The sequence below is a fragment of the Herpailurus yagouaroundi genome, unplaced genomic scaffold (genome assembly GCF_014898765.1).
Source record: "Herpailurus yagouaroundi ecotype Mexico unplaced genomic scaffold, PumYag 161, whole genome shotgun sequence".
NCBI classification, from domain to species: domain Eukaryota; kingdom Metazoa; phylum Chordata; class Mammalia; order Carnivora; family Felidae; genus Herpailurus; species Herpailurus yagouaroundi.
The window spans coordinates 4306865-4331413 of NW_024412402.1; the positions used below are offsets into that span (position 1 = coordinate 4306865).

General features: G+C 50.4%; 1 protein-coding gene across 4 annotated transcripts in view; it reads right to left on the reverse strand.

Annotated features, from left to right (window-relative positions):
• Positions 1-255: 255 nt before the first annotated feature.
• The window catches only part of PPP2R1B (protein phosphatase 2 scaffold subunit Abeta), a 33903-nt gene continuing 9609 nt past the window's right edge, over positions 256-24549 (reverse strand). Inside the window, exons 6-17 of one of the 4 annotated variants that reach the window (XM_040482950.1) lie at positions 24005-24160; positions 23687-23801; positions 23229-23299; positions 22500-22634; positions 21552-21725; positions 18792-18852; positions 14134-14288; positions 13642-13784; positions 13157-13248; positions 8748-8869; positions 1743-1823; positions 256-1007 (exon numbers count right to left, since the gene is read on the reverse strand). In XM_040482950.1, coding sequence (XP_040338884.1) covers positions 915-1007; positions 1743-1823; positions 8748-8869; positions 13157-13248; positions 13642-13784; positions 14134-14288; positions 18792-18852; positions 21552-21725; positions 22500-22634; positions 23229-23299; positions 23687-23801; positions 24005-24160 — 1398 coding nt within the window. In that variant the 3' untranslated portion in view covers positions 256-914. Of the gene's footprint in view, positions 1844-8747; positions 8870-10351; positions 12752-13156; positions 13249-13641; positions 13785-14133; positions 14289-18791; positions 18853-21551; positions 21726-22499; positions 22635-23228; positions 23300-23686; positions 23802-24004; positions 24161-24549 lie in introns of those variants that run through there. The other 3 variants (XM_040482952.1, XM_040482951.1, XM_040482953.1) reach the window with 3 other exon arrangements.

Consider the following 24549-nt stretch of genomic DNA (forward strand, 5'->3'; position numbering starts at 1 on the left):
TCCGGGGTTAGCAAGAGAGGGTGCGGTGGAGGACTGTTTTTTTGATGGCCACAACTCATGAAAACCCAGGAGGAATGAATTCTGTTCATTCTGTGGATTATTTATTCCTCCTCGTGCTTCAGATTCATGGTTTCAGAAGATAGAGAACATCGTTTCATTTAAGCGATGCTTGTGTTACTATCTCTAACCTGTTTTCAGTCTGCAAAATAAGCCAGTTATGAAACACGGTTTGATTTTAGACTAAAGGATTTTTTCCCAAAATCTACAGAAGCGCTGTAGTATTTGTGAAATTAAAATGCCTTCCGGCCTGAAACTGGGGTCGCAAGAATGTTACTTACAGGTGGACACAGAGGCCCTGGGCCACGAGCCTGGGAAACCTCTGAGCTGTGGCTGACAGGTGAGGCCGGCCCGGGGGCACAGTCCCAGCAGCCACCAGGCCTGGGAGGCACTCCCCCGGTGAACAGCGTGAACCACTCTGCCGGACCCGTGTCGTAAGCTCCTGTTTGCTTTCCTCATTTCAAGCAGCAATCAATAAATTCCACAACCATCGTCTTGACTGAAATGTAAGCTGGTGATTGGAGACTGGTGGTGGTCAAGTGTTTTCCCAGCCCCGTGTGATCTGTCCCCTAAGTAGTGACCTCTGTACGCTTCCGAGTTTTCACACACACTAAGATGACACGAAGAAGGCTTCGTATTGCTCTGTTTGTGAGGCTTCTTTGAAATCCTCTTTCCAGTCTGTTTCACGTTAGCAGTGTGTGCACTACTGTATAGTAATCATTAGCTTTATTGTCTTGTAAACCAGGCTCCTCTGAAGAGACTTTGGTGAGATGAACGTGAGGTAAAAATGTCATTCGGCAAAAAGTGCAATATGCGTGGTACTTTTATTTTTTATGTTCTTTTTTAATCCAGGGGTATCAGTCTCTGCTTTGGGAGAAATGCACTAGGTCTGCAATTTCCAGCTGGGCAAGTGAGTCTCTGGGATTTACATGCAACTGATATGCTGGTCCCTGTAAGGCAAGTACGCCGTGTTACCACAACAGAAATCCTCCCTTTTAAAGGCCCTGGGGGGCTACACTGACCCCCCCTCCCCCAGCGGGCACTGCCCTCGCGGTATCTTGAGAACGGGGCAGAAGGTTCTCGGCAGCGCCCCGTCTCCGCTATCCACTTAACGTCTGGGGCCCACGAAGGAGGACTAAGACCTGGCACCAAGGACCCTGTACCAAACTCTTCCTCCCCCTCGGAAAGATAAAGTCAGACTCCCTCTCTTCCTCAGAACTCAAGCCCGGCTGGAGACTTAGGCTGTTTCCTGAGTCAGGTGGGACAGGGCGTGTGCCCTTCTGGGGAGGAAACGGGCCACTCTCCCACCACCCCCAGGCCTCTCCCCCTCTGTCCCCATGCTGTCAGCACGTCAGGGGGGAGTGGGGGGCACCCGGAATCGGGAAGAAGCGGGTATATGCAGCCAGGGGGTGCCTGGGGGGCCAACCAGAAACCACGGGGAAGGGCCACCAGCTCAGGGACATGGATACGTCAGATGAGTGGTTTCCTGGGCGGGGCCCTCCCCATCTCTAGGCCGTGGTACAGGGGTCGCTGCGCGAGTCCATGGATCACGTTTAAGAGCTTCTGTCAACAGTTACACGTAAGCACCCTTTTGGTTTAGAGCATATCCAACTCCAGATCTCTTTCACATTCCTCCTCCTCTAGAGACCGTACAGCGTGTCCTCGGACCCATGTGGGGGGCTTACCTTGGCCACATCTGTACCCCTACACCGGGCCATCTCTACTGCCTCCTCCGAAGCTGCCCGAGCCGTGCTCTCTCTCTGTACCTAGACCTCAAAGGTAAAAACTGGAGAACAGGTAGTAAGTTGGAGTCATTGTATAGGCAGGAATCTTTGATCACCGTGTTAAGTCTACAAAAACTTCCCAAAACATCTTCAGAAGGGTGAAAGACAAGAGCATCAGCTGTCTGTGTTTCTGAACTAGACAAAAACCTTTTTTTCATGGACGTACGTCCTCTGCCAGGCGCCGTGGTGTGGCCCTGCTCGGCAAGTGGCCCGGAAGGGGTGGGGGCGCAGGCAGGTGTCCTACCCCCACACGGAGCCTCCCGCTCACACCCCACCCCGCAGCCGGGAGCCCTGCCGGTTCCCACCCTGGCCCTCAGCTCCCCTGCGTGAGAACGTGTGTACGTTGATCCACACACGTTTCACGACCAGTCTATCAAGTTAGCTGGACACAGGCTCACCTCCCACAGCTGAGGAAACCAAGGCTCTTCAAAGTTGAGGTGACCTGACGGAGCGAGCAGAGCCCGTGCGGGAGGGGCCAGGACAGGCTCTGGGGTTTTCCAGCTCCTCACGCAGGCTCTTCCCCCACCACCCCCACTGCGGTAACATTGGACTCTCCTAGTGAGCCCACCAACAGAGCCCCACCTTAGCAAAGTAGCAGCTGAAGGGGGCTCTGGCCCTGCAACCAGATTCTCCCCTTGGCAGCCGCCTGGCTTCGGGGAAGAGGCGCCTGCAGGGACAGGCTACAGCCCTGGACCCCGCATCCTTCAAGGGCCCGCTTAACCACCGGAGGTCAGACTCCCAGCCCGCATGTCTGGTTCCTTCTACTCGCATGACGCTCACTTCCTAGAGGAGTAGGAGGAGTGAATGGATGGTGGCAGTGCCCACCCTGCCCTGACGGCGGAGCCTCTCCTCACCCCACCCCCCAGGCTCAGCCCCAGGGAGGCCCTTGGAGAACAATCTGGAAAGCTGCCTGGCCTCGAGGAGGGACCTTACCATTTCTTTACAGGGAAGGTCCGTCAGACACAAGTGCTGATTAGACACTTTTAGGGATGAAAAAAGATAACCCACTCTGATTGAACAGAGGCAGGGTGGGTGGGTAGAGGGGAGCTGTGAAAGAGGAAGTACAAAACAGCACGCTGGAGAAACACGACCCCGGCCTAGGATACGGTCGCATGAGCCAACAGTGAAAACCCGGACGGCTGCATGCTGGGTGATGTGTGTGCCGGTTCAACATCTCCATCAAGGCCATGCGAGTGGCGATGGCTTCCCACTAGGGGTGAAAGAAACCCGCCTTGGCCAAGATCTCCGAAGGGAAAAGAAGCAGAAAGAAAAGGTCCGCTTCTCTTTGGGGACTGCAATTTAAGAAATAAAAGTGATCGAGATATTTGCACTTTGTGGAAAGGGCAAGATTATTTGCTTATTTCTGAAAGGAGGAGGGTTGGTCTTTGGTTTTGTGAAAGAGTTCTTTTTGATAAAAATCTAATTGTAGTTATTTTTTCTGTGTGCTTTTTTTTAAGTTACTAAGAAAAAATGGTGAGTTCAATAGCTTTGGTATTTTGAGTGCAAATCATAATAGCTCCAATGTGAAAAAAGAAAAAAAATCAAAATGTAACCTGTCCCTCACTGTTAGAAAATTGCCTAAAATGCAGTTTAATAAATGATCTTTGTTATCAAATGGTAATTTAAAGAGGGTAATTTTCTGCGAAGAAAATGTACTGTTTTTATGTTTCCAACATAAAATTGAACTAAAATAAAAACAACTTGTTTTCTAAGAGCCTGGGTGATCTGAATGTCAGACGGACGAGATGGGGCCTTTACCTCATCGGGCCTTGAGTGGAATTTATTTGAAGTCTGGAAGGTGGCTGTGTTCCCTGAGCTCTGGTGCCCATTTCAGGCTCCAGAAAAGGACAGCGGATAATATGTTCTCATTGACGTCAGCAGGGTAAATAATACCTTGCTCTGAGATCGCCCGAGTCCATGTCAGCCACTGCAGAAGGCTGGCGGGGACAGGCTGACCACAGCCCGCCGCCTGGGCCGCGCTGCCTGCCTCTCCCGGAGTCTCCGAGACGGAGGCCAGCAGAGGAGGGGGGGCGGGCGCCTCGGGCTCCCCCAGTTCAAGCTGCAGAGCAAGTGGGGGGAGGGGTGGGGTGCCGCAAGCCCCCGCTGCGAGTCCACAGTGGCCCGTCTCTTGGCCTGAGGAGCCCTCCGCCCGCTGCTGGCGCGCACACCGCCCGGGCGCCCTCCGGGCCTGGAGAATCCCTTTGCGAGGCACCGCGAGTAGACCCCGAGTGAAAGGGCAGCGCAAAATCCTGCTTTCCGGCAGCGAGTTCAACGGGGATTTGTTTTCACTCAAACCGTCGCAGCGGAGCCCATGCTGCAGAACTGAGCTCCCACGCGGGGATCGCCTGCCGTCCGCAGGGGCGGCCACGCACAGCAAGAGAGCACGGCGCTCTGCGCCCACCTGTTCGGCCCCAGCACCGCATGCAGGTGCTCGGTCCTGACCTTGAGAGCTGTTACCCCTGTTGGGCAACCCAAGAACTTGGTGACCCTGAGGTTCAACTGGCTCGCTTTTTTTTTAAAGGAAAGCACTCAATTTCAGTAATGGCGTTTTGCAAACTATCCCTTTTCCCACCAAATTTCTCCATCATCCTTGTGTTGCCAAAAACAGCCCAGGGGCACAAGCCAAAATAACAGACCTGCTGGCACAGAGTGACCGAAACCAGCCAGTCGGGCCCCTGACTTAAACATTCCCCAGGACATCCTTCCCTTCTGCAGCCTTTGCGAGCCAAAGTCTTGGCCCACGTGGAGGAGGGAGCGCCCCCTCGGGAGAGCTGAACCCCAGACCCGGGGTCTCTGCCAGGCCCGGTGGGGGCTGGGCCTCACCAACATTGCCTGCACTTTGCAGAGGGACACGGTGTCTGCAGTCCACTCACCAGCACGCCACCATCGCCACACGTCTGGGCCCTGCCCAGGCACGGAAGGCCTCGCACCCCACGCCCGTGCTCTTTCGCAGGCGGAGTCCGGTCAAGCTCCGCATCGGGGTGGCTTTGAGAGTTTCCGACTCAATCTCTCCCTGCTCCTCAAAGAGGAGGAGGAAATAATGAGGCCTGAGATGCTGTAAGGGGACGGGTCTGAGGGTGCCGACCCTCAGGACTGAGTCCGTTACTGTGCCAGGGCCACTGCGCAGCTGCGAGTGGGGCCCAGCTGAATGGAGGAGGCGGCCCCGAGGCCTTTCCTAGAAGCACACCATGCAGGGGACCCTGAAGTCTCAGGCACCTCCTCAGCATGAGACCCACTGGAGCTGTCCTGGAGTCACCAGAGAAGCCCACATGTTGGGCAGGGTCGTTGTGCCAGCAGAGAGGCCCCAGGGACCTAAGGGCCCGGCCAGGAGAACAGGGCGTTGCTTCCCCAGGCTCACCTGCTGGAGTCCCCACCCCCGACCAGAAAGGCCCTCCAGGCAGAGCGGCGCCTGCCGGGGATAGGGGACATCGGACAGTGCCAGAGACAGCGTGGGAGGTGGCAAGACACCACTGCCAGCCCCGCCAGTGTCCTGAGCACATCATGGCAAAGGCTCGTTGTTCCCAGGACTAACTCGGGGACACGCACCAGCTGATTTAACTCCTAGCTTTACTGTGAGGGTCAAGGGGGGCCGGGCCCTCCAAGCAGATAAGCCCCTCAACAGCTTGTCATACAGTCTCCCCTCCACCTGTCTTGCTCTCACTGAGCTCCTCACCCCCCAACAGCAGACTCCCACATGGGCGTGGGACACCTGGGAGACCTCGGCACTGGCCGAGGGTGGCTGCCCGATTCTGAGCACCTGCTCCAGGTTGAGAACCGAGAACTTTGGTTCCTGGATTCCTCCACTCTCGGTCATGAGTTCTGGGCAGCACCAGCCACAGGTCCCACAGCCGGAAGAGCATCCACGAGAAGCCACATCCCACCCAGAAGAAGGCCTTTGTCATCCACCTGCAACTTTCAGGCCAAGCCCCTGGGCAGAGGGGCAGACGGCCCCAAGCTCCAGCAGTGGGGACGGTGCCAGGAAGAGGCCAGAGCTCCAGCCGGCCTCCTGAGCTCCAGTCTCCTGCGTGCGTCCTCCACCCCCAGGCCTCCGGCAACCTCTCCGGGCCTCTTTCCTCCAGGCATCCAGAGCTGAGCTCCTGAGATGGCCCAGGAGGCCCCCAGGCAGCTCTCGGGCGGGGGGAATGAGGACAGAACAGGCAAGAGGTTGGCCCCAAGAGCCCAGACAACTGAGCTGCCCGGTGGCCCCACCTCAGGCTAGCCGGAGCTGCCCAGTTTGAGCACGGAAGACAGGCCAGAGGCCAGAGGTCCTCGGGGCCCAGATGACGCGAAGTCTGGGGGAAATCAGGAAAGCTGGGAAAACCACAAGTGGAAACAAGAGCGGAAGGAGAAAGGGGTGCAGGAGGAGGGATCTGTGCCGGACGGACTGCTGGACCGAGGGGAGCGGAGGAAGAAGAGGATTCGGCACGTCGGCGCCCGCAACCATTATCTACGGATGCCTCCCTGGATTTGAGTCTCCAAACCCGGCCGCGTGGAGACCGAATGTCCCTCACAGCTGCTCCTTCCTGCAATAACAAGACTGACATCACTGTTGTCAGGGAAATGGTGTTTTGATTAAAATCATGTGACGGCTACTTTGTGATTCAATAAACAAATCCTGTGTTAACCCTCGCCTGACGGAGGGCAGCCCCATCACCACAGGGCAACCGCAGGGCTACCGCACAGCGTCCTGGAGGGAAGCCCTGCCCGGCAGGAGGGGGACGGCCCGGCCGCTGCCACTGCCACGACGACCAGGCAGCTGAGCGCACCTGGGGTGGGCCGGGAGCTCGAGGCGGCCACGCTGTTCCCCGGCGGGTCCCGCGCGGAGGGGGCACGGGTGACGTCCAGCACAGACATCTGCTCTGCAGGCGCAGGGCCGAGCGGGCACCCTGCGACCAGAGGGACCGAACCGGCTCTGGCCTCGGGCTCCCCTCCCCCGTCCCAGGCGACAGGGATGCCCCACGGCTCCCGCCAGGCCCCAAGGCCGACCCGGGCGGCCAGTGGCACGGATGGCGAGGGAGGGGTTAAGAACAATTTCTGGCTTGCGTTGGATGACTTCCTGGATCACTCACTTGGCTGCCGGCCCCTGACACGCAGGGCTCTGCCTGGCAACACTCAGTTCCTTCCATCTCACCCTCAGGTCATTTTCCTTCAGAGAAACGAACGCAGGGAAGGCAGGAGGTATTTCTGGGTTCAGTGATCTGCAACCTCAGCAGCCTCCAATGCCAGGAGACCCCGAAGTAGACAGGACTTGGGGGGAGGCTCACAACCCGCCGACAAACGGAGCCAACGGCACCTCCCGTTCAGGGCCGTGAAGACCGAAGGAGAGTCCGCACAGTTCGCGAGGCCCGAAGTTCAAGGAACGACAGCTAACGCGGCCATCGCGGGGCTGCCGACTTAGCCGAGCAGGTCGGCCACGGCGAGGTCGCCTCCAGCGTCCCACGCTCAGGTCAGATGTGCGCGCTGCATTTATTTAGTGGCACGGCCAGTTGCCCCTGACTTTGTAGGAAAACACCTAACACCTTTCTTCCCAAGCAAGGCTGTGGCATAGGCCTAAAAATATGTGACTCAGTCCTGCCCCTTCGGTGAAGGCATCTTCCCAAAGGCCAAGTTCCGTGAGACACAAAGGGCCGAGCATTCAGGCGCGTGTCGGAGCCTCGTGGCCGGCTGCAGCCGTGAGCGACACTGTCCCCCAGCGCAGCCCCGGGTGCAGCCACCACCACGACAGCTTGGCGGGGCAGGGCGGGGGGTGGGGGGCAGCTGCCCGAACCGGGCATGCCTGGCAGCTCCAGCCCACAGGAAATGGAGAACACTCTACGGTGAAGGACCGCAGTTCGGGGCCTGGACAACAGGACCAAATTCTCGTGGCCTCAGTCTACTTAGAACGAGAGAGAAGCCAGGGAGATTCGGAAGGCAAGCTTTCCACGTCAGAATGTTCCCCAAGCAAACCCACCACAGCAGGCATGAGGAGGCCGACGTGTGCCCAACCCACCACACACAGCCCGAGCTCAAGAGCGGGTGGCTGAGGCCTCTGCCCCGACACACGGGGTGGGCACCGCGCGGGTCCACTTACACGCAGGGTTTCCCCTAAACCCAGTGTGAGTGTAGTTCCCTCTCTTAGGGTTTTAATACGCGTTCTCCTCTCTAGCAGACCTGGCTGTAAGAAATAATACACATACACACAAAATACGTGTTCGTCGACTGCTGGTGTCGTCGGCAAGGTTTCCGGTCAACAGAAGGCTATCAGTAGCTACGTTTGGAGGGTCCAAAGTTCTATGTGGAGTTTCAACTGTGCAGGGCCGAGGGGGCAGGGTCAGCACCCCAACCCGTGTTGTTCCAAGTCAGCTGGATTTGTGAGCCATACACCACCAAGCTCCCAACAAAAAGCCCCAGAGCAGGCGCTGGCACCAGCTTCGATTAATGAGCAGTTACTCTCAAGCTGAAAATTCCCGTATACCTCCCCTAGACAGACATCAAACGGGGCTTGGGGCCCCGTCACAGTGCAAGCGACAGACATGGTGCTTCCCTTGAATGGAGAGAACCGCCTGAGAGGAGCCGTAGCAAGTGAGAATGGCCACCAGTCTCTGACGGGAGGGGGAACGACCCGCATCTCCCGAGGCGACTCCACCAACCACCCCGTCCTCTGTGTGAGCCTCGCTGCCTCTGCCGGGGAGGGCAGCCGGGAGGCCTGTGGCCACAGGAGCCCCAGAGCTCTGGAGAGCCCACCCCGCCCCTCCGAAGGAAGGACAAGGAGGAGGGCAACAGGCTTGAAAACCACACTCCGTTGGCCGGAAAAATCAGTCTCCTGAAGAGAATTAAAGGTACCACTCTGCGTCCCCCTGCTGCAGCACCACGCCACGCTGGCCACCCTGCACGCGCACCTGCAGCCCAGGTGTCCGTGGCGCTTACCTTTCCTGGGTCCTCTTCGGGCCCTCTGGCTCTCAGGAAGCGGTTCTTGTCGGCCCCAGGAGCGCTGGGCTCCTCAGTGTCCTTCGCAGGGAAGTCTGACTTCTTCAGCCTCTGGGCCACCACTGGAGACACAGACGGCAGTCCCATAACCGGCCCTGGGCCCCACCCGCCAGCACGTCCCAGCCAGGACTCCCCCCACCTCCCCCAGCTGCCCCAGCACTGCTACGGCCCCGGGGACCTGGGCCCAGGAACCACCGCAGAACCTCACTGAAGGTGCCCGTCCCTCAAGGGCCACAGAGCGCCACCCCACGGGGTCTTAGGGTGCCAGCTGGGTGCTCCCCCACACGGCGGTCACTGCCTGCAGAGCCCCGGCCGGACAGAAAAGACCAGGCTCCTCTCAGAAGTGGGAGGGTCAGCTTCAGAGACCTGGAGAAGGGAAGGAGTCGGCTTCACTACCCAGCGAGTCAACTCCGTCCTCCAGAAGACTGCCGTCTCAACCGAACATTATGTAGTTTCCTGGAATCAGGAGGCTCATGGAGACGAACGGGGAATAGTGGGACCACTGTAGGCATAAAAAGGCCCGGCGCCACAGGAGTGACCGGGAGAGAGGGGCAAGGCCCTAGATGGCGGCGGTGACACAAATCCCAGGGAGACAATCCCATACCGGCGCACAAGCACTTCATCCTCAAACTGAGGCGGCGGCTCCTGCTCTCTGGGCTCCAGGCAGAGGGGATGGAGGCAGCTTCAAGAGAAGAGCACGGGGGCCGGGGGACCAGAGCGTCACGAGCTCAGTACAAGGCAAGAAGGCAGGCCGCGCACCCAGCGAGTTTGGCGGCCCTGCCCCACCGTCCCTGGGGGGGCCACCGGCACGTGGCTCCAGGAAAGCATCGACTTTCCACTCCGCGGCCACACGGTGACGGGTAACGCCACACCGAGGACACACCGCTGCGGCTCCCCTCTGCGTCAGGAATGACACGTCCGTTTCCCCTGAAGGTCTGAGTGAGCACCCCGGAGGCCTGGACCAGACATCTCAAAGGTCGAGCCGCTGTGCTGATCAGGACGAGCCGTCCAGCAAAGACCCCAGGGCCCCGCACCCCGGGGCCAAGCCGTGGCACCTCCATGAGCCAAGGGCCATCACTGCAACAAGCCCTTGTCAAAAACCACACACTGAGCTGTTCGTTCTCATGAAACAGGACATGTCCTCAGGTTGCTGTCTTCGCAGCAGCGCAGAGAAACAGGATCTGGCCTCTTGATCCTGTGACGGGGAAGCCACACAAACGTGGGAAGAAACACACAGATGAATCCCGTGGTTGAGGGGACCGCTATGCTGGCATAAGCCTGTTCTGTCTCTGCTCCACTCTCCTCCCTGACTGAACGGACGCCAAGGGGGCAGGACAAAAACTACGCTCCTCCCAGGCAATGTACACTGGGGGCCATCACGCAAACCCCAGCGGGGCCGCTGCCAAAGTGGGGCCTGAGGAAGGGGGGCCCAACCCTCGCGTAAGAGTGGTACAATCCTTCCTGGGCCAGCGGGAGAAGGAGACGCAGTCTGGTACCTTCGACAACACGTTCTTCGCACGCAACACATCAGAGGACAGGTTTTAGAAATTCAGTCAACATGTTTTTATTGAGCACCTTCTAGTTAGGCCAGACACTGATCTAGGTGCTGGCGATACAGGAGAAGACAAAAAAATAGTCAAAAATCCCTGCCTCTCCAGAGCTTCTGGAGCTGACATTCTAATGAAATCAAGATAAGAAAAGTAACCCATGGCCAATATGACCAGTTATGAGCCAGAGAACAGCTCCCCTGAGTAACAGAAGGGATTCCCTATCGCTGAATCAGAAAGTCAATCAAGTCCCTACGGGGTCACCCAAAATGACAGAGCCCTGCTTAGCTCCCAGACCCATGCTTGAGAAATCAAGGGCTTTTGTCTCCTCTTGACCAGTCTTGGAGGGAGAGGCCAGTGCTCAGGGCTCCTCAGGAGTACACTTAAAGTCTAAAAGGCATTTAAAAGTCTGTCCCCAAACCAATGGCATTCCCAACCAAAGAGTAAAGCAATAGCTGTGTGACTTTGTTTCAAGAATCAAGAATCCGAGACAGTAGCCTCTCAAATATGCAATTCGCCAAGTGGAACACAGCCTGCAGAGAACAAAAAGAACCATCAAACTAAAATTAAAGTGTTTACAGCGTAACAGTAAAGACATTAAAATGAGAATGCAGGAAAATTTTTTGCATAGCAATAGATTTAATCCTTGGCCCAAAAAGTAATAAAACAGAAACTTCCTAGAAGGCAGCTGGCAGTTTCAAATGCAGGCCGATAATGTCTGAGTCAGGTTCTGTTTACCTAAGGTATGACAAACCTGGAAGCATTTGGTCCAACTTGGTTTTTTACATAATGGTTTCATGTGCAGACCTTTATGGTAAGTCTTCACCTTCACGGAGCAGGACAGGGCTCGCTGGGTTTACACAAGGTTGTGAGTGAAAGAAAACAATTCAAAAACCCAAACGGAAACAAGCAAACCACACAGCAACATACGAGGAGCAAAACATAAGCTACAATGACACGTCATTAATTAAAATTATTAGGACAAGGCGAGTTTGAAATCTCAAAGAAAAAGTATCAATATTCTCGGTGAAATACATAAATATTTCAGGGACGTAGAGTAAAATGAATACATCTAAAAAAAAGGTGTAACCCGTAACAATCCTCATGGAAGTTTTTTTAATAAAACTGAAAAGAGTGATCAGTAACTGGCATATCAACTGGCTATCAATTGGATAAAGGGGGCTTTTTAAAGAGAGCTTTTTAAAAAGATTTAAGTAGTTCAGATACAATGGGTTTCCTGACATAGTATTCATTTGCTTCAGCAAACCCTTCGGCTTGGCTCATTACCTTAAATTCCAGGAGAAATTAACGAGGTTTTACCGTAAAGTACAAACACAAACATTTCAAACGGTAAGTCTCCAGCGTCACCCACACCAAGACGTTAGGAAGGAAGCTTCAGTTGGTAGCTACCGGCGGCACAAGGCAGCGAGGACCAGACGTCAGCAGAGCTGAAAGCGGAGCCAGCTAGAGAGCAGGAATCCCTCCCAGAAGCTGACCAGTGGTTTCTCTACTCAGCAGACACACAAAGGGCAATCTTACAACGAAGCAGTAAAACGACTGCTTGTTAGGAGGCACTAAGTTTTAAGCTTCTGGTGGAGAGACCAGGAAAGGAGGTGGGGGGAGGGAGCGAAGGAGCGGTGTTTGAATGCAGTTGCCATGGTGAGCCACTGAAATTCTGTCAGCTTCCAACACCCCGCCAGCACCAAGTGGCATCTGTGTTTCAGGTTTCCGAAGGACATGATTACAGCAAAAATCAAGCAAATAAACCCCAAGACAACCTCTACGTGAACCCTGAGCTTCCACACTCCCCTTTCATGGGAGACACTAACGCAGACCATCAGTATCCAGGAATATGTGGCTTTCACTAGGTGACATCTCAGTGTAGCTACCAGAGTGTTTATAAAATAAGGTATTCCAAATCATGTACATTTAACTTTGGAATCATGGAGGGAGACACACACAGATACATGTAAACATCAAGAGAATCACTCCACTCCTTGTCTGGGTCCAAACCCATCCAGACGTGGTTGGAGACAGTAAGTGGCCGGGGCCTGACCAAACAAACAGCAAGCATGCGGGAGCCCCGATGGTGCCAGATAATCATGAGGAGACAATCAAGAAATGACCGACCAAGGGTCAGGAACTGGTCACAAACAAGAAGAATGCGTTAAATGTAATTATCCCAAAAGTGAAGAGACAGACAATCCCATTTCGTCTTCAGAAAGAATCAAGTCACTGAAATTTGATCTCTTGTGAGTTGTTGCCATTTGCTTGGATGAAGTCTTGAAGGTTTTCCACTCTGTGTCCACCCAGCATAAGAACACATTGACTAGAAATCTGTGATAAGAATTTAGTAAAGTCTTTTCCCTCCTGTTCCTCATTATGCCAATGCAAGCACTGGAAAATTCCAAACAGAATCAAGTTAGTGGCACAGAAAGTTCATGAACTATCTATGTGAATGTTCACTATGCCAACAATGACCCAAAAGCATGACATGGTTAACTTCTCACCGTGGTCAGTTTCTTTACTCTGCCAGGCTCATCAAGTTAAACTTTAAAACCATTATAATCCAGACAACAAACTGTTCTTACCAGTGAGAATCCTAGTCCGCCCAGCCCGATCCCTGGGACTAAGAAAATGGCCTGCTCAGCGGTGGGCCAAAAAGGTTCTACAGGGGCCAGGGGCCCAGGCGTTGTAGACGCTCTCGGCCCTCCGCTCCCCTTCACCATGGCCTGCCCACCTCGCTCATGCCCACCCCCGCAGCCAAAGCCCGAGGTGCAGGACGGAAACAGAAAGGCCTACCACTTATAGCTTCCTGTGCGAAGTACTTGACATCCACGTCTTCATCCTGGCCCAACTTCTGCAGTACTGGCTTCACTTCCTCCCGCAAAGCACTGAAATCCAACAGGATTGTCTGTGAAAGGCAGTCCTCTGAGCCACATAAAGGCTCTAGGATATACACGTTCTATGGTAATTTTGAAAGTTTAAAATTTTTAAAAAGTTAATTCTTTAGGCAATTTCTGGATACTAACTAGGTAATCGCAAAAATCCTCAACAGCTTCAGACAACGATCTGCTGTTGCAATCAATAGCATACAAAATCACACAGTAGCTTCAAGGTAGAAGTCGGAGTGAACACTTCAGACACGGTTGTTAAATGATCATCTTTACACAAACTCCTATCTCAGGTAAAGGGAAAATCACTGACCTTAATTTTTGCTCTAACTCCCCACGAGAGGGTAAAAATTTAAATCTACTTCTTAAACCAGAGTAATACTCAAGTCTTACTCAGTGTTCAGAACTGGTCCAATTTTCTGAAGAGATTTGGCTACATTGAAACGGACGTTCGCCACTTGGTCTCCTGCCATTTTCAGTACAACGGGCAGCATGTGCTTCGTGGTTATTTCCTGACCGCAGGCTTCAGACAGCGCCTAGAAAAAGAATTAAGAGAGCGCACTTAAAACACTTTCTCATGTATTTAAATATCCCCAAATCTGAGACAACAAATTAACGTTTAATAAGAAAGTGACCTGCAGGAAAAGGTTTCTCGTTTGCACCTCTGAACGCGGGATACAAAGGAGCATTGGAAAACTCGGTTAAACCGGAATTCCCGGCTGACCGGACTCCTGCACATTTTACCATGAATTTAAAAACGGATGTTTTCTCTCGTCAACCGTCCAAGTTAATCGGTATAAGAAACAGATTGTTCAGAATTCCGAACGACAGCCCCACAAATCTGCTTACCGCCTAAGCTTAGCAATAATCCTGCGGAAGACTCACGTTAATGCAGAATAAGGTGGTCATCCTGTGCAAGTAATTGGGATCGTTCGCCATGACTAACACTCTGGGAACGATGGTGTTCTGGGCCCACTCTGTTCCGAACTTCTGAACGAGCTTCATGAGGTTGTTGGTGGCGGCTTCGCGGATAGCATACACTGGCAGCAGAGGCGCAGAGCACACGGTCACGAAACTTACGTCAGGAGCACAGCCCCGTTCACTCACATCGTCAGCCAAGGGGACCAAAAACCAAACCCTCCCAACACTCCCAATTTAGTTGTACTACACTGGCAAACATGCTCAGATGTGACTCATGATATACTGACTTGGTCTTATCACAGTTTACAGATGTGCCCTATGTCCAAGACAAAGGAGGTAGGGAGCTCGTTCTAGTGCCTACTATGTGCCAGGTGATCCGGAAAGAAAACAGAGGCTCCCTCCCCTCAAAGATCACGTGCTCTATTAGACACGTAAGCTAACGCGGGCCGACAAGTCACGTGGTGGAAGACGGACCCTGACGAAGAATGAAAGTGTGTAGCAAAGGTCCTGAGGGCTGTACCTCAGTGGAGAGAAAAAAGAACAGGGAGGTCTGGGAAGCGTCAGGGAAGAGACGACTTGCTCTGGACCTCAAAGACTGAGGAGGATTTGTGTAAGCAGAGAGAGGAGGGAGGAATTCCTGGTGGGCACAAATGGACCCAGGGTACAAAGGAGACTAACGGCACTCAGCAAGCCATCGGGTCGGAGAGTCAGGGGGGACCTGGAACACACAGCACCTGGAGAGCTAAATTTAGACCCTGTAAGAAAAACGCTGAGTTTTTTTTTTTTATTTTTTTTTTTTTTTATTTTTTTTTTTCAACGTTTATTTATTTTTGGGACAGAGAGAGACAGAGCATGAATGGGGGAGGGGCAGAGAGAGAGGGAGACACAGAATCGGAAACAGGCTCCAGGCTCTGAGCCATCAGCCCAGAGCCTGATGCGGGACTCGAACTCCCGGACCGCGAGATCGTGACCTGGCTGAAGTCGGACGCTTAACTGACTGCGCCATCCAGGCGCCCCATTAAACGCTGAGTTTTTAAGGCAAAGTTGTAACCTGATGACCACTGTGGTATTTAAGCAAGATTATTCCAGCAGCGACAACAACAGCTGGGGAGACAAGGCCAGCAAGGAGGTCGCTTAGAGGCCAGTGTGGCCCCCTGCATGACAGCAAATGAAAACCTCCGACGACCTGCCTCTCTGCCCTTAAAATGTTGGTGGTGCAACAGCATGTCAACGTCTTCTGTGAATGACCGCCTGCTTTAACGTCTAAGAATTCCCTGTAAGATCATTTATCAAGGACACCGTCAATCTAGATGATCAGGCCTGAGCTACTACCTCCTCAACAACTCGCTGCTGCGCACAGCACTGACCAAAGTCAGGTCTGGTGCTACTGCATTTCGCAGGTCTCGGAGGACGCCACGCTGGGGCTCAGATAATGAGTCCAGGGCAGGGGGCACGCACTTCTTACTCTACTTCTTTCCCTAGGCAGGCCTAACCCTCCTGGGTAACGGGACAGGCAAGGGTAGCCATCCAAGCCACAGCCCCAGCCCTGGAAGATTTATGTGAGGCTTCTGGACAGAAAACACCCAACTCTTCCCAGTGAGCAGATCCTCAGGCAGTGCCAACTGAGGCCAACAGGAAGGACCGCGCAGCCAAGAAAGTACATAATTTATTACCAATATGAAACCTGACCAAGGTCTATGGGAGAAGCAACCTGTCAGTGACAGCCAGAAGCATTCGTGGAGCGCGCTCAAGCCAACTTTTCTACCTGCGCCCCAAGACCCCAATTCCCTCCACATTCAGAGCCTTCGCGTTTCGCACAACCCCCTTCCCCGTCTCCCCCGCTAGGGTGGAACCACCAAGAGCATCTGTGTCTTGTCTGATTCTGTTGTTCAATTTGCTCGACATCCTTCTCATCATCACGCCACCACCATAGGAAGGGACCTCACTGCTGGAGTAAGCAGAGACGGCGCACACACTCAGCCTGGGCCCTGACCTCAGCTGTACTCAACGGGACCTGGCAGACGCCCGCGATGGTCCTGGCTCCTCTGAGTTTTGTGCCACAAGAACGCAAACCATTCCAGAGTTCTGCCAGTTGGCTCTCCTTGTTTCGTCTCTCTCCCCTTCCCCTCAAGGGTCCCTCTGAATGCCTCACACCCTCCATGTGCTCACTCTGATGCCTGCCCCCTTCTGTAAGAAATCCATTCCCCTTCTAGATCCCTCCCCCTGATCAATACTGTCCACTCAACCTCAGAAAAAGTGATGACCCTTTCTCCTTTATATTAATTTGGACTTTCACAATATTCTTGCAGTAGTTTAGTAAGCAGGAAAAAAGCTTCAAAAATGTAACTGAACAGTGATCACTACATAGCAGTTAGTCTAAAATGCAGAACAAAACCAAACAACAAAATCCCATGTGATTAATTACATACAGAACAACTACAGAGCTAACATTTCATTGATTCAAAGAACGCTTACAATGCCTTAAGTTTAGCATGCTAGTGTGCCGCTGCAGAAAAAAGGGCCAAGGGTCCCTCTTACTCCCCAACTGGGAGGGAAAAAATCTGAGCACTGAGAAAATAACAACTGACTTGCACAGACAGTACAATCTTACATGGAAAGGATGTCAGGAATTCAATTCTCTGTGGAACATTAGGACTTGAAAAGTTCCTCAGAATTGGGGCACCTGGGTGGCTCAGTCAGTTAAGCATCCGACTTCGGCTCAGGTCATGATCTCACGGTTCGTGGGTTCGAGCCCCGCGTCGGGCTCTGTGCTGACAGCTTAGAGCCTAGAGCCTGCTTCAGATCCTGTCTCTCCCTCTCTCTGCCCCTCCCCTGCTGGCACTGTGTCTCTCTCTCTCCCCCTCTCTCTAAAAAATAAGCAGTAAAAATAATTAAAAAAAAAAAAAAAGTTCCTCAGAATTTAGAATGCAAGCTTTCAAAAAAAAGTACCGAATGACCTGCTGGGATGTGTCTTTCCACTAACATTAAATATCTATGAGAAATAAACATTTTCTTTCAAAAAGGAGAGAAATTTCTTTCCTACAATTTACCAAGCTTAAGTTTCATTTAAAAAGAAAAAAATAGGGGCGCCTGGGTGGCTCAGTCGGTTAAGCGGCCGACTTCGGCCCAGCTCATGATCTCGCCGTCCGTGAGTTCAAGCCCCGCGTCGGGCTCTGTGCTAACAGCTCAGAGCCTGGAGCCTGTTTCGGATTCTGTGTCTCCCTCTCTCTGACCCTCCCCCGTTCATGCTTTGTCTCTGTCTCAAAAATCAATAAATGCTAAAAAAAATAATAATAATAATAAAATAAAAGAAATTAAAAGAAAAAGAAAAAAATAAATTAGCCATAAAAAGGTAACCTTAGAGGACAAGAAAATAGTCTTCACATTTAGGTTGAAAACGCTAAAGTTACTTGTATATGCTTTCACAAGATTTGCACATTTCCTTCACACCCTCCTCTTCACTCTCTTAGCTATTTAACCTCCCACATGACCGAAACATGCCCTTAGAGCAACCACTTCCACATACAAGCGGACACAAGCTTCCCCCTCCTTGCAAATACCCAGGCAGAAGCACTGCAGATGAGCAGAGATCCTGAGTACATACAGGACATATAAGATGCTACGGTACTGAAACAAGATGCCTATCATATCCACCAAAATATGCAACCAAAGTTGCTTATTTTATAAGCCCCCAGAGCCCTCATATGAACAGGTGTCAGGCCACACTGAAGCTGCCAGGCCTGGACATGTGGCCTAGCTGTGAATGTCATGGGTACAGAGGGCACCCCTCCCCCGCATAGCTGCCTAGCAGACCAGAGGAGATACATGCACCTGAGACCTTAGCAAAGAGTCAACGTGTAAGGTGGTTTCACAGAAAACATACACTGCCTTGATATTTTGATATGCAGCAGCACGAGCTTTCAGTGAGTTTGTGGCGCTGAGAAGAAAAGGATTGTGTGATTGCTGAATGATGTTACAAATACACAGAGAAGATAAGTTCTTTCAAAACCTATTCTCTAAAACAGGTGCTCCATCTGACCTGCCTGAGCTCGAGGCGTCACCAGCTGCCAGGGAACAATAAGCTTACCTCTCATCAAAAGCGGAAATCCGGGTGCCCACCCCCCCCAAGTCACAGCTGATGTCTTCCACTCCGAGACCCCGCCCCTGAATACCTCCTTCCCTATGTGACCTCAAAGAAGCCAAGCAGCCACTTCTACCCCCTGGGCCTTTCATCAGATTCCAATCCCTACCCCACCGGATCTATAGGAGCCGAAAACTAGAGTACCATGTTCTACCAAAGGCCCTTGGGACAAGGAAGGAGTGTAGGGTTAAAAAAGATAGTTTGAAAATAACCTAACAGAATGTCTACGAAACAGGGCAGAGATTGTTTAATGAAGAAGATAAAATTTAAGATAAAAAGAAATTGGCAGAAAATAAAAACGTCAAGCTCGTGTTCAAGGGGAGCTAAATAGACTCTAACTGAAGCCTTTCTTCATCCCTACAGAGGTAAGGCTAAATGTCTGATCAGATTAGGATTCCTTTCAAAAAAGGAAACCTATGAACAAAATGGATGTACACAAACACACAGGCCTTCCATAGTAATCTGTGTTTAACTTACTCACCATGGTCCACAAGCCAGGCCATACATAAAGAATTCAGCTTTTCGTCAAAGAACTCCACACCCTATAGATACAGAAGATTCCATTAATATGTATCTCCAAAGTTCAGAAATCAAGATGGTCTATTTACATTACATCAAAATGACCCAAAAGCTAAAAAAAAAACAAACAAACAAACAAACAAACAAACAAAAAAAACAGGTTTCCAAATAAGCTGAATGCATGAACCAGCCAGAAAAAAATAGCACATAATGTGATTTACAAATTCTGAGACTATCTTATTAGACAACAATCATAAAGAAAGAAACCGTACATGAGATGGCCCAAGCCCTGCTAGGTGGGAGAGAAGAGGGTAGGGGTAGCCCGGAGCCAGACCCGACACTGCAGACGTGCTGGAAAAACGCATCGTGGACAGAGTGCCGAGCAGCATCTAGATCACTTGTGAAAAATAAGCTACCCACGAAAATACCTGTCCATAATAACAGTTCTCATTTTTTTCCTTCCTGGTTGATATAATACATCCTTAAGGATGAAGAAATTGACACTGACAAATAGAGAGCTTCCCAATTAAAGAAAGAATTTCTGGGATGATGGGAGAAAGCAGAAGAGGGAGAAGGGAGCAGGCACAGGACTCCAGGGGAAGTGGCCCCAGCACAGAGTCACAGGTGGAACCACCCCGGCTGTCCCAATTCTGTTCTCCCTGGCAACGGGCGGTCACTCCAGCACGGGCGGAGGGACACACGCCCAGCCCTGTGGGACGCTGCGGCATGCGGGACAGTGCCAGGTGACGCCTGCTTTCCTAGTGCCTCCTTTGTGGGGTCTGCATGTTTACAGGTTTTTTAATTTCTCTGGCGACTAAGAAGTTACTGACCAGTGACTGTGTACTTTAAATAAAGACAGTGAATATAAAATTGCAGTGCTTTGAAAATGGTGACTGAATAAAAGAGCTTTATGATTACAGACTGTGAACAGGTGTTAGCATACACTTCGATTACCACGCCAGCTTTCAAAGACAACCTCTTCACTCCAGGTAATGGATTTTTCTTGGATCTTAATTATTGTGGCTTAACTTTACATTCACCATGGTCCACAAGCCAGGCCACATATAAAGTCTTGGAAGAATTTTACAAATTGACTACGTGATCTAAAAATCTTTACACGTAAGGTGGTAAGTAACAAGGCAACATGATACTAACAAGAAGTTGAAGATGTGGACAGCGTTCCCAACTGCTGCACGTCTCCCCCGCCAGACAGGTGTGAGTCCGCCAAACTCACCACCACCCGCCCTGCTTCCAGACTCCTGCACCACAGAGCTACCCACCTTTGCCAGCTGCACAGGTCTGAAGGGAGCAGAGGTTAAAAGAAACATCACCCCCACCCCCCCTTCTGGACAGTACTTTCAGTCTTCAGCAGTTAGGCACTGCCGCTTTCTACTCCGGACAGGTGACCCATGACAGTCACCAGTGAAGAAGAGAAGATGACCCTCAGCAGCACGTGGGAGTCACAGGAAAAACAGATGACAACATGACTTCACCTGACCCTATTTAGCTATACACAGATACCTCTGGCATCCATTCTGAAGAACGAGACACTTCAAATTTTTTAAAATATATGATGCCACAGACATGCACAGGGTGCGCTTTGTAAACTAAATATGCCAAAATCAGTAATATACATCCAAGGGTCTAAGAAAAGAGAAATTACATCCCACCTGCTGTGATCTGACAGTAATGGAAGTCTGGGGGAGAGGGGGACACAAAATGCAGCAATGTTAGCTGCAAGTGGACAGGTGTTAGTAGCTTTCTCAAAAAATATTCAGGTATTCGTTCGTTCGACATTCTACAAATAGTTACGTGCTTTAACTGCTGCCAGATACTGGCGGGCTCTGGAAGAAAAACACTGAAGACAGTCGCTGCCCTAAAAGTGATCACTTGTCCTTCTCCCCAGCTAAATTTTTTTTTAAGAGACAGCAAGTGTGGGGAGGGAGAGGGAGAGGGGGAGGGAGAGGGGGAGGGAGAGTGAGGGGGAGGGAAAGGGGGAGGGGGAGGGAATCCCAGGTGGGCTCCACCATCAATGCGGAGCAGGATGCGGGCTCAATCCTGCAACCCTGCAACCCTGGGATCATGACCTGAGCCGGGATCATGACCTGAGCCGAAATCATGACCTGAGTCGGACACTCGACTGACTGAGCCACCCAGGCGCCTCTGAAATTTTAATTATTATGATTATCAGAGTAAAACTAACCATGTAATATAAACAGCGATAACGTGGTCTCTGTCCAAAATACTAACACTATAAACATCATATTCCTTCCCTATATGATGATTCCTCAACTCCCTGTATCCAGAACGTAGGAAAAGTGGTAACCAGGGACATTTTGCTCAGAATACGGGCAAACAGGGAAGCTGCCCAGAGCAAAAATCAAAGCTGACGTATCTTGAAACCACACTCCCTTTTCTTCTCGGTTAAGAATTCCTTCAGACATGGAGACACTAAATACCATGCTCTCTTATACATACCAAAACGACATTCTTCTATGGCTTTGCTATTAGGTGGTGAGGAGGTGAAAGGCGTTTCTGTAATACCTTCTTGTTAGAAGTTAATGCACTACAGAAGATCAAAACCATCCTATGGGCAACCAGGTCAGACTTTCATGCATCTAGATGAACATTATCAGATAAGCTGTGTGGGGCTCCTATGAGCCACAGCGACTGTGCCCGACGATCTGATGCTACCGATCATTTGGTGAGCCAAGGTACTCACCAGCTGGCCCGCCAGCAGTGGCATATACTCAATGATGGCCAGCCGGACCCTCCACTTGGCATCTTCAGCCAGCTCCACTATGGCAGGAAGGAGAGACTGAGAGAGCTGACGGATCCCAATCACTTCATTTACACAATCCAAGTTAGAGATGATATTCAAACGAACTTCCGGACACTGCAAGAACACATATGAGCATCAAGGTCTCTGCCAACGTTCCCCTACTATCATGATGAGGTTAACAACTGCCAAACATTTTTTTTTAAATAAGAAAGGATTGACTCGGGTGAAAAAAAAGTACAGCCTTAAAACAAATACTCACTACTCAATTCAAAGCACATAAACGTAACTGATATCTACCAGAACTTTCAATGAAAAGTCTATAGGACAGTAAAAAGCATAGGCTCTAGAATCAAATTACACTGATTCCAATCCCAGATTTGCCACTGCCAAAACTTTGGGTGAATTATTTACCTCTCTGGCTCAGTTTCCTCATCTATAAAATGGGGATAATAATGAGATGGGCTTCATAAGATTGTTGTGAGGATTAAACATAACCATACACGCAAAGCATTTATGATCACCCCTAACTGACTGTATTCGTCAACAGATTTTATAGCTATCATTAGAATTTTGATACTATAATATTTAACTTAAAGCATTTAAAATGAAGAAACATTGGCTTTAAAGAGATGACATCAGTGGATATCAGCAAGAATTAGGCAGAGAGGACATAAAAACGTTTTCAGGTCTGTATCAATGGCTCCTTGTGCTCATTTTCTGCAGAATTTGGAACTCCAAACCCAAACACAGGAATTGTCACTGGTTTAAAATAAGCTACCTTTTTTTATCCCTTCATCCCTGTTTCAGGTTCTATTTTAGTGCAACCCCAAACCAAAACCAAACAAATCACTGACTATCAAAGGCAACAGAGTTTTTAGACGGACTCACCTCATCCTTTAACTGAGCTAAAAAAAGAGGTAGAAGGTGTTCAATGGTATTCTCTTTTCCCAAAATGGTAGACAATCCCATAATTACAGATGCTAGAGCCGATTTGACATGTTGATTTGTATCAGATACTAATTCCTAAAATAAAATCAAAATTAAAATCCTTCTTTTGTGGCAAGATGACAGAGACTTCCACACCATCTCCCAAGGAATTTAGAGACAGTGCTATTTCAATATTCACTGGCTGATACACTTCTTCAGATCATCTGTGTAACAACACAAACCTATGCACCAAAGAGCATTTTACAATTCCCAACATAATAACAATGTCACATTAACATAACTGTCCCAATTATTCCCTGTCCACCTTTACACTCAAAAAAGCTTTAAGGTCTATGTTTTTTTTCTTTTCTAATTTACTCATTTATTTTTGAGAGAGAGAGAGAGACACAGAGCACACACGCAGGTGCACGAGCAGGGGAGGGGCAGAGAGAGAGAGAGAATCCCAAGTAGGCTCCGCACTGTCAGCACAGACCCCAATGCAGGGATCAAACTTGTGAACCGTGAGATCATGACCTGAGCTGAAACCAAGAGTCAGCAGTAATTGACTGGACCACCCAGGTGCCCCTCAAAAAGCTTTAAGGTAAAACAAAGAAAGAGAAAAATGGAGGTAAAGTCTGCCTTGTATCATACAGGGCAGAGTGAAACAAAAAATAACCTAGTTAGGTTTACCTTTATATAGGGGAGAATCTGACTCATAATTATGGTCTCTCTGCCTTCAGTGGGTAAGTTCTCACAGAGTTCTAAAAGAGATAAATAGAAAACAATAATGCTTACATACAGCCATTTACAAGATGCCAGGTTTACCAAGAGGTGCAAATTAAATCAAATCATATGTTTAAGCAAATAAGGGAAGAGAGGCCTTATTCTGAGCGTACTTTTTATCAATCTATATGCCAAATACACCAATCCTAAAAAGGCATCTTTTTGACAGGAACAAGATACAACGGTTATTTGGTTTTAAATATAAATAGAGCAGCTCTGTCTCACAGTGTGACATTTCCACACACTGAAATCATCTCTTACTCAAAGACACGTCCCACAATAACAAACATACAAAATTCACTGACATTTTAAAAATACACCAAAAATGAAGGCTATGTCCTGAGACATCAATTGAACACCTTAACCTTTTACTTTGTGGGCAGCAGCTGCTCGGACTTCAGCTTCACAGTCTTTGAGCAGGTTCTGAAAGGCGGGGATGAGGTCATTTAGGGTGATTTTAGGACCCACAGCTTTCTGGAGCTATAAAAAAAAATTGTACATGTTTTAATGCACGCTAGCAAGTTTAACATGAACAAAACAAAACCAGTATAATCTTCAAGTACATTCTTGCTACAGGCATTCCCATTCAGAAGAATTCATTCAGAAACTTCTGGTACACAACAAAAAAGAGGTTTTGTTTTTTTTGTCTTAGTACTTAAAAGATGTCACTAGAATAACCTTACCTCTGAAAACTTGTCAGCTACCATATAGCGAACCCTCCAAGATTTATCTTCCGCTGCTTGCCGGAGTGCGGGCATCACCAGAGCCTCAAGGTCCTCCTGGGACAGCAACTGGGCGATACTGACACAAGCTTCCACAGCTAAGAGACGCACTGAATCCTAAAGGAATAGAACTTCTTTCTGTTAGTCAGATGATATCTACCGAGAGCCACAGGGCAGTATGTGTGGTACGAGGCAGTGCTGTGGGTTTCATTTAAAAAAAGAAAAAAAAAAAAAAAAAGGGGCATCTGGGTGGCTCAGTGAGTTAAGGGGCTGACCTCGGCTCAGGTCATGATCTCACGGTTTGTGAGTTCGAGCCCCCCATGGGGCTCTGTGTTGACAGTTGGGAGCCTGGAGCCTGCTTCAGATTCTGTGTCTCCCTCTCTTTCTGCCCCTCCTCTGCTCACACTCTGTCTCTCTCCGTCTCTCAAAAATAAATGAACTCTAAAAAAAACGGAACGGAAAGAAGGGGAAAAAAAACCCACTGCATACAGCTTCCTTCCTCCCTC